Raw genomic sequence first — 17,467 nt, 5'->3', positions numbered from 1 at the left:
ATACAGTAAATGCATAAAAGTATCTCTACAAAAGGATTTGAAGCCCTGATTTATTAGTTTTATAGAGATAATAAAACTATTTCTCTAGGTAGCATTTTTTGCTATAATTCAATTCAGCCTTGAACAGAGCTGATAATGGAACACACCTGTTAAAACGTTGTAATATTATGTGTGCCAAGAGGCAGAAACTTGTCCACAAAATCTCAGAACATTTTAAGTCTTAAGCATTAAATTAAAATTCTTCACAGCTGATATGTTAAGTACTTGCCAAATTATTTAAGATTTGCGTTATAACAAGATTAAATCATCCTGAGCTATAGCATGAACTTTATCAAAACTTATAAAGAACTCTGAATTGTACTTTGAATGCTTTTGTATTTTAGACTTCTTATCTTTGAAACACATTACAGACTAGGAAGCATAGATAAGGCATTGAGAGATATGTTAGAAGTCCTGATAACTGAAAAAGTGACAGCATGCACCTTGTAAGTCCACTCATAGCCTGTATTTTTTAATTCAAGCCCCTTATAATAAAACACGTTGCTGGTACTCAGTAACTGCTTCCTTTTCAACTGACATATTCTCATCAAATATGTATCAGTTTTGTACTGGTAAATTCCATTAATACCACATGAGAGTAAGGAAGCAGATTTTTTTTCAAAATATTACCACAGCATCTTGTATAGGGTTGGTAATATAGCCACAGTGCATTCACATCTAATGGAAATTTCCTGTTAACACCGTAAGTGTAAGAAAAATAAAGGCAATTTCTCTTCTTTTATTTTACTGTTTTTATACAGGAAGGGGATACACAACCTCCAATGAAAGTTGCAAAATAATTTACAGTCTCAGCTTTTAGTTTTATACATTTTTAATCTGCAAAAGTACAAAGAAAAAACTTTTTTGTTCTTCACATAGCTTCCATTGACTTTCCAAATTTGTCTCCATGGTCAAAGAGAAATCACATGGGCAGAAATAGAGGGACACCTCTAACATGGCAAAAGACATTACTGAACAGAGATACTTTCTGGGTATGATCCGTCCTTACCCACTTGTATTTTCCTAAGTGAGCAGGAACTTGAATGGACAAAGACAGCTAAAAGAGCTCCCAAAGTTTCCAGTGTAACATTCCAAACATGAGGTTGGCAGCAGTAGATTGGCCAGATCTCCACCAGTCAGTTTCTGAGACCTGAGGGCTCTACAGCTTGACAGATGAAGCTCACCAGTATGAACACGTCATACTAGCCATTTTCCCCCTTGGAATCAGAGCTGGTCCCAAGAGAAGTTTCCATTAAGTCAAAGGTCTTGTGCATGTCAGGAAGGGACTAATAAAGTTTGAGCTGGGGGACTAGCAGCCAATACTACTGTGCCCAGTGATAAAGAAGAAAGAAAAAAGTTTGTCGCTTCTAGCAGGGATCATAACAGTGGATACGATTCTGCACAGGAATGCTGAGATTTAATGCCAGCTTTACAGTGGGCTTACTGGATGAGACTGGACATGCTATTCTATCTCTAGAACAGGGTAATGATATTGCTCTTTTCTTAAAGTACTTGAGACAAACATATGTACACATATTAAAATAATGTATAACAAGACTATTATTATAAGAGGTATCAGCAAAGTTTGGGATTTCAGAAACAGAAGTAAAAAATCACAGCAAATGAAATGGGTTTTCAATATTATTATTACTAAACCACAAAAAGGTTGTGGAAGTAAGCATTTTTAATTGCTTGTCTTGTTACAGGAAGTATCAGAAGGGACTGAGAGAGTTGCTGTCCCTTGGTAGAGATACAGTGCTCATCACATAGCACTTGCAGGATCCTGTACAACAATAATCCAAGTTGGCATCACATGACTATATGTCAGTGAAGTCCAAAAACCTGATGTGTTTAGTGGGAAACAATGAAACCCTTCATTTCTTCTAAACATTCTTAGTTAAAAAAGTGAACTTCAATACTCATTTTCTGGTATGTGAGAAAATTTCAACACACAAACACACCCATCCCTCCAAACAGTGGATGAATGATTTTGTCAAAAAAGATTTCTGTTACAATTACATATTTTTTTCATGGAAAATTTCTGGTTTGAAAATATATTGACTGTAGTCACCTTTGGTCATTTTTAAATTGGATATCCAATTCTGGATGAAGAACTAGCTCAAGTGATGAGATTAATGCACTGCCATTCAAAAACAAAAATGAGGATTTTTTTTTCCAACGCTAAATATATAGGTCAATATAGAAGGACTGGCATTTCCTGAGAAAAAAATCACCTTAGTGAGGCATGTATCTGAGATAGACAGCAAGGTTATTCTTTCACAGGTGCTTTTATTTCCACTGCCTACACAGTAAAGTTATCTTTAAGGCAGCTAAGGTTAGCAGAGGAGAACCCACTCAAAATTTACAAGGTACTTTAACTTCGTTTTTCTTCTTTTTTTTTTTTTTTTTTTATACAAAGACTAATCATGTAAAAGCCATTAATATAAGACAGGAAGTTCTTGTGCTCTGAATTAGTCTAGCTAACAAGCACAATAGTGATAGTGATTCAGCAATGTTGGACATTTTCTCATTGAAGTTCAGCTTTATGTTTCAGAAAATCTGTCCATTCAGAGATGCCTAACTAATCATTCCAGTGTGTAAAAAAAGAAACAAACAAACAAAAAAGCAGACCAAGGAAATATTATGCATTGTCAGTGCATCAGGAGGTTAGGAGGATAAAATACCTTGGAAGCATAAAGATAAGATAAAAAGATAAAGTTGTGTTTAATGGTCCAGACATATGCACCTCAGAAACTGTAAGGCTAATAAAACTGCTGTGCATTCAGCAGGCAAGACCCTACAGATCTCATGGAAAATTTGGGGGCATGAGTGTTTTAGTAAGATTTCTGCAATAATCCTGACATTCTCTCATCAGTACTTCTCAAAGCTGAGCAGTATTTCCTTGCTACTTTTCTCATCATTATGTTTCAAGGTTTTTTTCAAAGCAGTAAGTTACATTAAGTATATTGATATTACTTCAACATAAAACACAATCTCGTCTTCATGTTATAGTAGCTCTTAACCATAGCAAAAACATTAAATTGAAAATCTTACTTCTGATAAACTGCTTCTCTGAGTTGTGACAGTTCCAACAACATCTCCACTCATTTGCACAGAGAGCCCTGAAGCAGCGCTGAGGGTCCTCCCCATTTGGCTCTTAGACGTCAAAGATCGGCTTCTGTGCATATTGATGACACCTTCTTTATTTCCTTGATTGCTAGGGGTAAGAGGCCGTGACAGCAAGCTGTTTGGGGTCACAGGTCTGCTTCCTGGTGTTGATGGAGTCGATGACCTGTTGGTTTGTGCAACAGGTGTTGGAGGCCTGCTGTTTGCAAGACTCGAGACCTGTGCTCGGCTGTTAGTGGGCAGCGGTGGTGATTTGTTTCCTTGGAGTTGCACATTTTTCCCCATTTGAGGCGGAACCTGAGGCCTTGGATTTTGGCCTTGTGTAGCTTGAAGATTGCCTTGATGGTCAGATGTAACTGAACTGTGGTGTTGGATACTAGGGCTTCTTGAGAGCCTTGCTTCTTCCCATAGTGCTAGGTCCTTTTCAATATCTGTGCACACATACAAACAAACACACAAAAAATCCTCACTTCTGTTTCTCTCAGGTTTAAAATTCTTATTGATTTTCTCCACTATAAGTGACAACTTTAAGTTGTGCAGAGAAAATCTATTCACCCATAAGATATAAGGCATCAGAATTAACAGTTTGACGATCATGTCCTCAGAAGTTATTTACAGTTGATTTACTGCACACACATCTATCCCACAGAAATACAATATTGCCACTTCATTGAATCATCTAGCTATAAATGTCACTACAACCTACAAAAACCTCTCTCATCTCATCAAAGTTCTCTCTCTGTGGCTTTTGCAATTTCTCATCAGTATCAGGCTAAAATGGAGCTATGAACTAAACTCACAGTCCTTAGCCGCACTGTAGGGCAATCCAAAACTGGTTCAAGATGAGACTTTTGATTCTGGTGTCACTGTCTATTGCCCAAACAAAACTCTGGGGCTCTTCACCTCGAGTACATCTAGATCTGTGATCCTGCCTGGATCTGAATTTTGTACTGTGGTCTGTCTTCACTGCCACAGCAGGTGAAGGGGTCCCCAAGGTCTAGAATTCAAGAGAGAAAGCTGACTCCCATTTGGTGTTCCAGTCCCTACCCTGCACAGGAGGACTATAAGGAACAAGATCCTATTTAAAAATGGAACAGTTCAGGTGTAGTGAGGAAAGTATCTTCTGAATTCACATAATTCATATAAATGCTCCTAATGATTTAAATCCAACAAAGTTAGGTGAGGGTAAGTTAGAATTTAGGTTAGAATAGCTACTAAAGTGAAAATTCTTTGCAAGTAAAAATGTCAAGAAGCTTAAGGAGCAGTTCATTTAATCTCACACAATTGTTCTGAATTTTCACTCTCACTGACATGTACTCTACTGTAATTTGATTCTGATGGTGACAGTCGCTTACCTTTAGAAAAGAAATGCTATTTTCCTTCAAACTGTACAAGCCAGAAGCTGTAAATCAGCATGGCTGCACTGACTTAATCACCTATTAAGTGAACATATATAAAATGTGGATTTCATTTTTATTTGCGCCTTAAAGTCCTAAAATAAACACTTTCTAAACTGCATATCAGAAAATCAGATTTTCTTGCAAGTCTTCTTACCAGGTAAACAGAATAAAAATAATATAAAATATTATAGGTATATTATATGTATAAAATTAATGTTTTATGTAAAATAGTTAAATATGTGCCACCTTCAACATTCACATAGTTTGAAGTAGCAGTTTGAAAACAGGAAAATAAGGTACATCAGGTTCATGTTACTACTTCAACACAAGATATTCCTCACATTGAAAATATTATTACTAAAAAAAATAAAGGTGATAAAAATGAAATAGTTGTGAAAGCCTCAGATAAAAGTGTCTTTCAACTCTTTAAAAATTAAATGTTTTGCTGCTAGCAAATTTTAAAATGTAGTTATTCTTTCTAGCACACAATTAAGAATATTTCTAATTGCCACTTCAACCTTACAATAATGTTACTAAAAACTGGCCTCTAAAATTAATTGTTTCCATTTTAAAATAATTATGTCTTGAAGTACTCTTCCATTATGCTTTAAAAAAATCAATACATATCACTTTGGAATTTGTAAGATGCCTGGCTTTAATCCAGGGACCAATAAATGACAATGTGGGTTACCTGGTTTAAACTGATTAAGAAATATGCTCTTTTGAAGATTCAGTTTACTTTCTGTCTTTGCAAAATTCAGACCTCTAACTTTCCCATGGTGATTCAGTATGAAAAGAAATTATCTGAATATTAAATGATTTAATAACAGCTAAATAAACGTTTTTGTGGCTCATGTTTCCTTCATTTCATATAGTAAACAAGCCTGCAGATAAACCAATTATGTTAATCATTTTTCCACATATAATTAACATGTTTTCATAATGTAATTGTTCAGTTTTATTTAGCACGTTTTCGTTCAGTAACAGCTTTTTAAACAGTAAGGAAAAAAAAAAATCAGAAATCTCCAGCCATGTGGTATTATCTGATACACAGTAAATACCAGAACTGAATTATGACTTAGGATTTTTTAAATCCCTTGTCAATGTCATGTAAAGGAAATTAAAATGCAGACAATAGAGCAACACAAAGGCATTTTACTTGCATATCAGAAATGCCAGAATAAGGATATCATTCATAATGTACTTACAAACTGTTTATGCATCTAACAGTTCTACTTGTGGTAAAATATATTCCAGAAGTGTGCAATGACTACAGAATGAGTATAACAAACAAAATGGGCAAGTTACTGGAATTAACTACCAAAGGGAAGAAACAAAACAAAACAAAACAAAACAAAAAAGCACAACTCCACTTGCATGTGATATAAAGCAGATACAGTAACGCAAGAGCCTGGATCTTAGACAAAAGTATTACTGAGCCATATGTAAGGAAGGAAAGGAAAATTGATTGCTTCAAAATCTGATTTTGTGAAAATGTTGTTTTCAAATACCAAGGTACTTAGGTACATGCTGACAGTTGATGTTACTCACTAATTTAGCCGTAGGCACCCACTTGTGCCAATGTTAAAAAGTCAGTTTTACACAACATGTTCATAAGAGAAAGGCAAGCTCCTTAAGAAAGTGTATGTGAAACACGGGACTATTTTTCATCATTGCACAGGTAGTCCAAGTCACAAGTCAGGCATCTAAATGACATCCTAGTACTGGATAGGACTAATTGATTACGTCACACTTAGTGAAAGAACTGAAAGAGGGAGACTTGCTGATACCACAGACACTTCACCTTTTGCAACTGTATGAGAAAAATAAGGCTAAGCAAAAACACAGCATTATTATCTGAGGTCCTCTGAGCTGATTCTTCATTGAGGGCAATAATAAAGTTTTTACCTATTTTCTATCAGCATCTGAAAAAAGATTGTCTTTTCCTTTGTCTAAAATATTGACATAGAAAGTTAGGTGAGGATATTTTATTATCTTTTACTACCATACATACCAGCTAGATGTTTTTCCATGGTCTGAAGTTCTTTTGCTGCTAAGGAGTCCTTTAAGAGTTTCTGTCTTGGAGAACCTCCAGGTCTCACACCCATGGCATCCAGGGTCCAAACTGGCTGAGACTTACATAGATAAAAATACATTGGAATATTTTTAATGTACTTTCATATTTATATGCAAAACAATTTTAAAAAAGGGGATGAGACCTCATTTAGAATAGTGAATCTGGTGGGGTACACTGTGCAGAATTAATATATAATGTTCATATGCAAAAAGTACAAAATACAATTTCTTACCTTAAATAACATAAATAGTAGGCATTGCATAAAATCAACAGTTCTAAAGTAATTCAAATATATACACGTACACAAGCTCTTGTTCCACACTGAGACAACTTAACAAGGCAAATTCTTCAATGGTTTACATTCTGTGCAATTCCAGTTACTCATTGGAGTTTGCACTTACTTTAAATTACCACAACATTTGGCACAGTATCTCTGCAAAGCAGCACTTCTGGGAACATCACAGAATTTCCTAATCAAAATTGTCAGTGCTATTTTATCACTGCAAGAAGTACTCCTTTCAGGAACAGCAACTAAATCATTAAGGCAACGTAGCCATTTGGAACAGATGCTGGCAAACATACCGCCTACACAATCATTTCGCTATTGAATGCTGTGGTACTCAAAAGTTACCTGCATTTTCTGGAACCCATTCAGTAATTTCAATAAATGGTTTTAAAATATAATGCTATGAGGTAAACTCAGTAAGTTTTTATATGCTTCCTTGAAATACGCTAGAAGTATATGATGGAATGCTTAAGACTTGGTTATAAAAACAGCGAACAAAAACATTAATTAAAGCATTCTTAACAGCCTATCTGAAATAAATTTTACTTTATTATTTCAGCAAAACATTTCATCTGCAGTGTAGGGGGGTTCTTGCTTTCTCTGGTTTCCCAAAGAAATAAAGCTTATGCAGTGGTCTCATCATCATTTACCTCTTACTAATTTCTTAATCTTCCAGTAAATGTCAAACAAATTTAGAGAGGGGCCAGGGTTTCAAAGGCATTAAGCTAATGTAATCACAGGGAGAATGATTAAGCAGAGGAGGGAGACCCAAACTGGTGACCCCATTTAGGGAAGGCACACAGAGGTCTGCTGCTGCAGTCCGCCAGGCTGTACCGAAGTCACCAGCAGACGAGTGGGATCCTGCAAAGCTGCAGCACGTGGCGGTGCTCTCCTGGCCGGGCTCTGACAGCATACAAGGGGTATACTATGGTTCAAAGGATGAACACAAAATCAAAAGTTTGCTATCCTCTTTGCCCACAATTTGCTTTAACTGCAAACATTGTAGCTGCCTTGTGTTTTGTTTTTTGTTGTTGATGATGTTTGTTTTTTTTTTTAATTAAGCATAATTCAACAGAAGTAAACTATTATATGGCATATAATTTCTAAATATAATCTTTTCAAATATTTTCTAATAAACAGTGTATTGTACTCCACTGATGACCGTGAAGAATGTCTTTTGTTAATTTGTTAACAAAGATTTATATTCATAAAGCAACAGCTATACTGTGAAGTTCCACATCCATACTTAAAAAAAACACTATTCATATTTTCTTGCATATGAAATAGGTCATACTGCATGTAATCCTACCCTTAGTAATTCACAACATTCTTAAAACACAATTGACATTTTTTGATTTGCCAATTGATTTTTTTTTTTTTTACAGAAGTTCTACTCTGGTTAAATTTACCCATATTTAATCTCAGGTAAATATACAGCTGAATAAAACATAAATTACTCGGAAGTAGAAGTAATCCTGCAAACACATTTATTTCAGACATATCGCTATACTTTATTCACCCATTTCCCCAAGAGATTTTGAGAATTTTCCACTTCAGTCCAAACTGTGAATTCTCCATCCAAATCATAACCTGGCTTGCTGATGTCACCTGTATTAACTTACTCACATCTCTTTGTTTCTAACAGATATTAGTTGCTCCGTATCTACCTCTAGATAGAATAGTAACTTATTGTATGAGTGATTCCCTTGAAATGAAAGGAAAAAAAATAAGAGATGGGAATGAGTAATAGGCCCTCTAACAAAAATTTAATATTCTGATTTTTAACCTATTTTTTTCATCCTCTGATCCTCAGATTTTTATGGGGGAAAGAGGCCATTTTTATACAAATTCAACAGCGTATCTTTTCTTAATGGGGAAAAAAACATCAGGGCATCAATGACTATAGGGTAAAAATCCCCAAGGTTATAAGGGTGAACTCTTTCTATACAGTTTCATGCAAAGACATAACTCTGATGAAATAAAGAATAAAAACTCGTCTGTGGGCTATGGTAATACTTGAAGACCAAATTGTTTGTCTATTATTCTCAACTCTATTGAAGTTTATCATAAACAAATAATTATGGATTTTCTCTAACTCTCTAACATCCAAACACATAGATTTACAAATGTTAGCCTGCTGAGAGGGTTTCACCCTCCATCTTCTATTTTCTGTATATAAAATGGAGAAATCTTTCACTTCAACAAATGTCTATTGTTTCTTCTTACGTTCCACCTTTTCCTCTGTCATACTTATTTCCTTTATGTACAGCAATAATGTAAGACATACCATCTAAGGTGACTATCTGAGTGAAAGCATCTCAGCCTACTGCCCATAATAGAAACTAAAATAAATGGAGAAAAATGATTTTTAATGGTAATCATCACATTAAAAAAATAAAAAAGAATAATATTTAAATTAAATCATGTTCAGTTTGGAGAATCCAAATCACACAGACAGAATCACAGTCACAGAATCATTAAGGTTGAAAAAGACCTCCAAGATCATCTAGTCCAACCATCCCCTTACCATCAATATCACCCACTAAACCATCATCAAACATCAGCAATATCTTTGTATGCTTCTATTCGGATTTTAAAATCTTGTATAAGTTCATTTAAGACACAAAGATATGCCTATGTATAAGCACATACAGGCACACCAAGTCAGTACACGCATATATTCTAATAATGCTTGTGTCTGCCTTCATCATGTTCACACACAACTACAAGAACAAACAGAATTTGTGTTCAGTTCTGGATGTAACACAGATGTATACATTCTTTCTGAGAATAAGTATTAATATTGTGTATGATTTAAAAGTAGTACATTCACATATTTTCAGTTTCTACCATTGCATATTGTTATATGTTCAAACTCCCTTTCAGATAAAGAGTTTCAACACCCTGTGAGGTAATTTTTGAACAATTATTTTCCCCCAAATACTGTATCTAGTTATAACAATTTTTGTTATAACAAAATATGTTATTATATTATATATTATATAATGTTGTATATCTTCTTATAACTAGGTAAACTGTGCATATTTTTTTTGTAGTACGTACTACCATAAACTGACAGCATTTTGTCACAGAATAGCATTTCAAAAGACCAAAATAATATTCTAATACTAGTGATACATGAGATATTTAATAGTAGCAATTTAATTTAATGGTAAATGATGTGCTTATAATACTGCCTTACAATTAAACACTCAATAGAAAATAACAATGATTTGGAAAATCTGAAAAACAAACGAACAAAACCAATTAGAGTTTATTATGACATTAAAACTGCAGTGTAATGAGTTTTTTGCTCCTTCACTGATGCTAGATATTTCAGGGCTATAAGTAACAATATTTCATTCTTTTTGTAGGCAGGCTCAAGTAATGTTTTATATATATATATATATATATATATGTATATATATATATACTTAACATAAAAAATATCTTTTAATATTTTGAGACTATGAGTTCATTTAAGTGCATAATACATAAACACAGACAAGATTCCTCTGTTCCTCCAGCAATTTATGCAACAGACTTATTCCTAAACGATAAGTACAAGCTGAAAGCAAGGGATGTTAATAAGGAAGTTCGGAAAGCATGTCAGTTCAAATGCTTTAGCAAGAAGAAATGAATTCACACAGCTAGAGCAGAATTCAGTGTTACCGTTTCTCTCCACTGGATGAATGGCAGCAGTTCAGATATCTCATTTAGGAGAGATTCAGACTTGCAAGCCATTTATTTAAACCTTCTTATTCCACTTTACTGAAAAGTGTCCTTTGTCTACTGGCCAGGTACAGCAGAGATAAAACAATCATGTGGGTTACCTCAGACTTTAATGATAATGACAGTAGACTGAAAGTGGTTGAAAAATTTAGTATGTATGCATAAAGTATACGTATACAAGAAGTCCTTTTCAATGCCTTCAGTATCTTCCAAACTGCAATTGACCTTGATTGTTCATTAAGCTTTGTAAATATTAGCACAAAATTTATAAATGGCCTATCATATTAACAAGATTTTAAATCTAAATATGAGGATGTTCCTGAAAGACATCCTTGCCTTTTTAACTTGTAGAAACAGCTCTGGGCCCTGTTCATGTCACCTTCAAACTCTGAAGGTAAGGTAATGTCTCTTTGCACCAGAAATATGTTCAAAACCCTTGGGATACATTTGTCAACTTTTAAGGTCAACTGTGCATCAATTTCTTAATTGGTTTCTTTACATAACATCATTATTTCTTCACAAACAATATACTCATTAGTGCATTCTTTACTTAGATTACTTAGCCAAATTACTCCTAAAACATAAATTACAAAAGATAAAGCCGAAGGCAATGTCTCTCATCACTGGTTCCCTGAACTTCTGGAAAACACTGTAGCTTACTGGGAAAGTCATGGTGGTACACAAATACTATTAAGGATGTCATAAGAATAAGAAAGTTTTTCAAGATCATTATAAGTACTTCAATCTGCAGCCCAATGTCATTTTGATGGCATACATCATATAGCTTTTATCCCTAGAAAAAAAAAGTGCGGATGTGAATGTCTTGATCTTACCCTTGAGCTGAAACGACATGGGCTGGCCTGTAATACCCACAGACGCCCCGGCAGTTCTGCAGAGGTGCAACATTTCAGAATATCTGAGGCCAAGAGGAAGGCCTCCAAACTACCTACAACATCATCTGGAAATTAAATGCCTGTTAGAAAACAAACTACCCCTTCCTGCTGACCATAAAAAGTATTATGAAACAATGCAATGCTACTTTTCTATGTCATTTGGGCCTACTTCAAATTAAAACGCCCAGGTACTCAACAGGCACGACCATGTACAAACATACATTCTCTTTTTCAGGTGCAGGAAGAGTCCCCACCTCAGAAGAGACAGTGCTTCTGCATTTTTAAAGATTACCTTTTAATGATGAATTGCATATTCACACCAAAAATATAGATAACCACAATAAAAAGGAGGTGAAATCTAATTCAATCCTGAGCTCCTAACAAGTTGTATATATATCTTACATATTTTGATTGAACTTTTATTCTATATAAAACTATATATTCTGCACAGTTTTGCTAATCAAGTGCAAATTTTATTGGTAACTTCAGGAGATAATATTGTAAGAAAGACCACCACACTTAGTTTTCTTGTATAATCCACTATTTCTTTGTTTAATGGCTTGAATGGCTTAAACAGAAATATTTGACAGAGATTCCTCCCAGTGCAAAAAATTCCACTTATTCAACAATTTGTTTGCAAATGTCCTTTCCATCTGACCAAGAAGCTGGCAAGGGCAATTGTTATTCAAGCAGCTGAACTTTTATGCAATATTTTGTTTGAAGGTTAATCACACAACATTCATAATTTTGTAAGAGTTCACCAAATTTTAAATCTTTCAGCTACTGCAGTCTGTTCGAGCACTTAAGGTGAGCTTGTCAACATGATTTTTTAGGTACTGTAAAAATAATAAACCTCCTTAGAGCTCATATGCAATATTGGCAGCCACCTCTAATCCCCATCTCCCACATTAGGGCCTGTTCTACTTGAAATGCCGTGTAATTGAAATTATAAGCTTTCTGCTTCCCATGGCAGCCAGCCAGAATATTTTACACTAAACTTTACACTAGAAAAATGGTAGTTTGGGTTAACTTACACATAGGTTTTCTGTTTACAGGCAAGAGAGAAGGAGGAAATACATAGGCACCTGGTAATAACATTTGTTTCAGTTTTTGAAATATAACTACAATAATTATTTTCTAAGTTTCAGTCCTGTTTTACTTACTGTTATTTGGACTAATAATTTTGAATTTGTCACACCAAAGATACCAAAGTTTTAGACAGGTAAAAACAGGGCATTCGTAGATTTTTAATGTATTTTTTTTAAGTTCAGAAAATTCTTTCATTTTAAAATTACATGCTAGAAGATTAAATATTTTAAATTATGAGCATTTTCAGTCCAGAACCCATTTGCCATTCTGTCTACAGCAAGAAAGATCTCATTGAAGTGCCAACCACAACCCCATGCAATGCCTGCCAGTGGGGCTAATGGAACTGAACCTGTGAGGGGCCAGGGCTTTCCGCCAGCTGTCCTTACAGCCAAGGGCTGAAGTCTCCGCAGGGACACTAGGCAGCCATGCCATGTGTCACAGGGCTTGGGCCAGCACCTGGGGAGCTAGGTTTTGCAATAACCAAAATACAAATATTGTTACTTCCCAGTATTGTTCCCAGAGAAAATGAGGGAAAGCCTAAGAAAGTTTCTATCAATTACAATTAAAATTACACATCACTGGAATATAGCTGTATTCAACATGTATCAATACCATGAATTAAAAGTTTATTTTTTCCTTGTGCATGAAGCCTCAAATCATTTCACAAGCTGAATTCCCATTAAGGAATTTCTGTATTTATCAAAGAAAATCCTGTGTATATTCCATCTGGGAAAGCAATAGAGAAGTTCCAAAGGAGTAGAGAAAACAAGACAGAATATATTTAAATCAGAACACCTCTATAAAACAATGTATTAGAGTGTTTTTCCCACAGCAATAAAAAGCAAAAACCCAATGCATTCTCATGCAAAAATGCCTTTTGCAGTTGAACAACTTTTCTTCTCCCCACCCCCCCACCCCTCTTTCTGTTGTACTTGGGTTGGATTGCCTTACATGGATAATTTGCAAAGAAAAATACACCTTTTCATGTGTGTATGACAGGCAAGATGAGTGAATGCAAAGATTCACATGAATAAAAACAGTAAGTATGAGTCCTGTTACATTCAGTTGGCAAAAGAAGCAGCTCAGAGTGAAGGCAAAGGCTACTTGGTGTGAATTGCCCACTGCATCTGTCCTACTTCTTTCTGTTAGTTACTGTAAATATAGTTGCTTCCCCAGATACCTTACTTTTCCATTACTGTCAGAATTCCAGATGACCTAACTTTTCCCTAGTGTTTCCGTTCAGTGTTTTCTTGAAGATTTCTAGCCAAATATTTATAAAACTTGTTTACACAAATGTAAAGTAGAATAAGACTCAAAAAACCCACTGCAAAAAATCTCAAAAAAAACTTTGCATCTTGCCTAACACTTTTTGTTAAACTAAATATTTGTCAAAAAAAAAAAAAAAAAAAAAGAGAGAGTCCTTCAGTAAACCACAATCTCTAAGGACATTCTGAATGCTTGCTTCCACTTTGTGTCCTTGCAAAACCCTTGGGAAGAGTGCTGATTCCTGTAAATACTTCAAACTGATTTTCAAATATCAACTCTCTTTGAGAAAAATAAAGCTTAGCAAAAGATTCTGTTAAAAAGACTAAAGAGAAAAGGTCTAATTACAAAAATTTCCAGCCTCCAGACATGTAATATCAAAAATATACAACATTACAAGAAAATCATAATGTAATCATAGTATAAATTACACTGAGCAATGTTATAGGCATAGATGTTGCGTATCTCTTCTTATTATTGGCATCGAGGCTGCATTAGCCTTCACATGATCTTATGTGTGGACTTGTATACTGAACATGAAAAATATAACCCGTATAGCTCTTTTCTGAAGACTTTCTAAAAATACTCTTCCATAATTATTGCGGCTTTATCCCACAATTTTTCTCAAAACACTTCTCTGAAGGTCAAGGCACGTTTAAAGATTAGTCAAGGATACATGAGTAGAGAGAAATTTACGATAATTACCAGTTTAACTAGCAACAGACTCATATTACCCTAGTGGGACACAGTACCAGTATTAAATATGGAATATCTTCACCTAGATCAGGAATTTTTAGAGGTAATATGCACATTTGAGTGAATGTCATGAACCAATTTGTTCAATTTATGAGAAGTGTCCGATCAACACCATATTTATTCTACTTCTGCCTTACCTTGTAACTCATATCTCATATAATATCTGAAAATCATGTATACTCATGAAAATGTATTTTGGTATTAATTCTGAGGCCCTCTTCAGGCATAATTCTTATTCTTTTAAAGAATTTGTGAGAATTCATTGCATGAATGTAATCTTCATAGCTTCCCTAAGGGGAACCTCAGTTCAATCTCTATATTTTGTACGTGAAGATTGTCACAGAATAAGTCTCACTGGAAGTTATTAGGGGACCACGGAACAAAATTTTATTCCTTCAGAGCCCTAAAATGCAACAGCAGTTGGATCTTTTTTTTTTTTTTTTTTTTTGAGAAGATATAGGTACAGGCAAACACAGTGTTTGACAGCTTAATCTTATTTTGCATAACAGTCATTTTAAAGAGAGAAAATTACATAATCAGCTAATCACACTGATAATCAGTATGATTTAAGCTAATCACAATAGCTTAAAGATCCAAAACACAAAAGCCAAAAGCAGATGAACTAAGAGTTACTGGCTTATGGGTCCTTAGTAACTGAGACAAAGGAATTTTTCCAAGAGCTCAGGAAAGGGAAGCTAGTTGCCCTTGCCCTCAGGAAGAGGTTGGGTAGGCAGAGCAATAGTTGCAACTTCTGGTCTTGACTTCTTTTTGCAGCACAGGCAGTTAACAGCAGTCACCTGTGTGGCTTTCAGGGATTCAGTCCAGTCAACTTCACTGCCTCTGGCAGTCTACTACTTTAGGCAACTTTATCACAGAATGGCCAAGGTTGGAAGGGACCTCTGAAGATCACCTAGTCCAACCCCCCTGCCGAGCAGAATCACCTAGAGCAAATTGCACAGGAAGGCATCCAGGCAGGCTTTGAATATCACCAGAGAAGGAGACTCCACAGCCTCTCTGGGCAACCTGTCCCAGTGCTCTCTCGCCCTCACAGTACAGAAGTGCTCCCTCATATTCATCCGGAACCTCCTGTGCTTCAGTTTGTGCTCGTTGCCTCTCATTCTGTTGCTGGGCACAACTGAAGAGACCAGCTCCATCCTCTTGACACCCTCCCCTCAGATATTTATACACACTGATGAGGCCTCCCCTCAGCCTTCTCTTTTCAAGGATAAACAGGCCCAGATCTCTCAGCCTGTCTTCGTATGACAGGTGCTCAGTCCTCTAATCGTTTTAGTAGCCCTCCTCTGGTCTTGCTCTGGTAGTTCTATGTCCCTCTTCTACTGGGGAGCCCAGTACAAGTATGTACACCTAGAACTAGCATTAAATGAGAGATGTCTGTTTATAAGCATGTGTACACACAGCATATGTCTAAAAATACTCAGCTGAAGGGTGTATATTTCTGCAGCAAGATTTTGCTAAGAATTATAATGATCTTTTATTTTCCTTATTATTTTTTTTTTTATTTTTCCATGTAATTCGATTTATCTGTTCCTTTTTTCCTATGCTACATGTCTGTGGAACTGAAAAATCAAAGCTGGTAGCCATGGGTCCAAACCAATAAGAACATCATGTGTAAAAACATAAGAAAGTGCTGCAAAATTTATTATACCTCTCTGTTCACTGCTGTGAAAAGAAGCAGAAAGGAGGCTTGAGTGAGAAGCTGAAAACAATGGCTACTGAAGTTCTGCTCCTCATTCCCTTTGCCCAATATCCACAAATGCTCTGTGAGCTTCTGGCAGTCCATGTTCTCAAAGATCTTTAGGAATTAAACAGGAACTCCCTGTCTGCCAACTACTTTGATAACTCTGATTTGAAATATATTAAGTGTTTTATAGATTTTTGATTGTTTAGTATTTTTAGCTTTACTAGCAGTTAGCTGTCTGAAAGACTGCAGGATCAGTCTGCAGTGTCATTTTCCCTTTTTCTTTAATACTGCCCAAAAAATACTTAAAAAAACTTAGCCAACAAATACTCAGACTTTAGTCTCACTTATCTTACCAATATTAAAGTGTGCTAAAAACAGAATTGCTATGAGTGAACAGAAATTAATGTTTCCTCTTATATCTGTCTGAAAGTTTGTAAAAACAAATAACTACTGTCTTTTCAAGTAATTTGCCTGAGGGAAAAAAAAAAAAAAAAGCAAGTCCTTCTTTAACTTTATTCAAATTTCTGATGCAATACAACTAGCTCTGAAGTTCTTATTATATAAATTTTCAAAAATTGTTAAATTTTAAAATAAGAGAACTGATGAAAATATCACCACACATAATATTGCGTTATTCTTAAAAAGCCATAGTTTAAACAGACATATCTTGGTTATCAGTTTCCAAGTAAACATTACCAAAAAGCTGAATTATAGTTAAGATATTATGTCAAATTTCATAAGAAAATTTAAAATTTAAATTATTTTGTAATATTGCATATTATAAAACTCTTAAAATGGATATTTAACCATTAAAGAAATATTTAAGGATGTACAGACACAGTATATAATGACTGAGCTTTCAATGGAAGCTATACATGTAAGGCCAATAACGTATGTATTCACATGGGATGATAATAATAGATTTCTAAAGCACCCTTCCTGGAATAAAAAAAATTAAAACTGCCATAGAACTGAATATTCAGAAGGGATAGACAAATTAAGTTTTCCTTGTTTAGGATGACATTGCTGGCAAGCACAACTTTTATCTTTACGTACAGTCTAATTTTTATCAAACTATTTTTAAAATTTACAGGATTTCCCATA

The 17,467-nt window shown here is 35.0% G+C and overlaps 1 protein-coding gene across 8 annotated transcripts in view; it reads right to left on the bottom strand.

The window, feature by feature from the left end:
- The window catches only part of LOC308188926 (uncharacterized protein C8orf34 homolog), a 237,369-nt gene that overhangs the window by 81,418 nt on the left and 138,484 nt on the right, over nucleotides 1-17,467 (bottom strand). For all 8 annotated transcript variants that reach the window (XR_013945877.1, XM_080578468.1, XM_080578464.1 and 5 more), the window contains 2 exons: nucleotides 6,580-6,700; nucleotides 3,094-3,596 (listed from right to left, as the gene is read on the bottom strand). Coding sequence is in view for 7 of the 8 variants with exons in the window: in XM_080578468.1 (XP_080434594.1) it covers nucleotides 3,094-3,596; nucleotides 6,580-6,700 (624 nt within the window). In the remaining variant the exon portion in view is untranslated. The remainder of the gene's footprint in view (nucleotides 1-3,093; nucleotides 3,597-6,579; nucleotides 6,701-17,467) is intronic.

The sequence above is a fragment of the Anser brachyrhynchus genome (genome assembly GCF_964034855.1).
Source record: "Anser brachyrhynchus genome assembly, chromosome: 2".
NCBI lineage: Eukaryota > Metazoa > Chordata > Aves > Anseriformes > Anatidae > Anser > Anser brachyrhynchus.
Note: the sequence above shows the minus strand (reverse complement) of the source record. Positions and strands in the feature narration are given on the sequence as shown.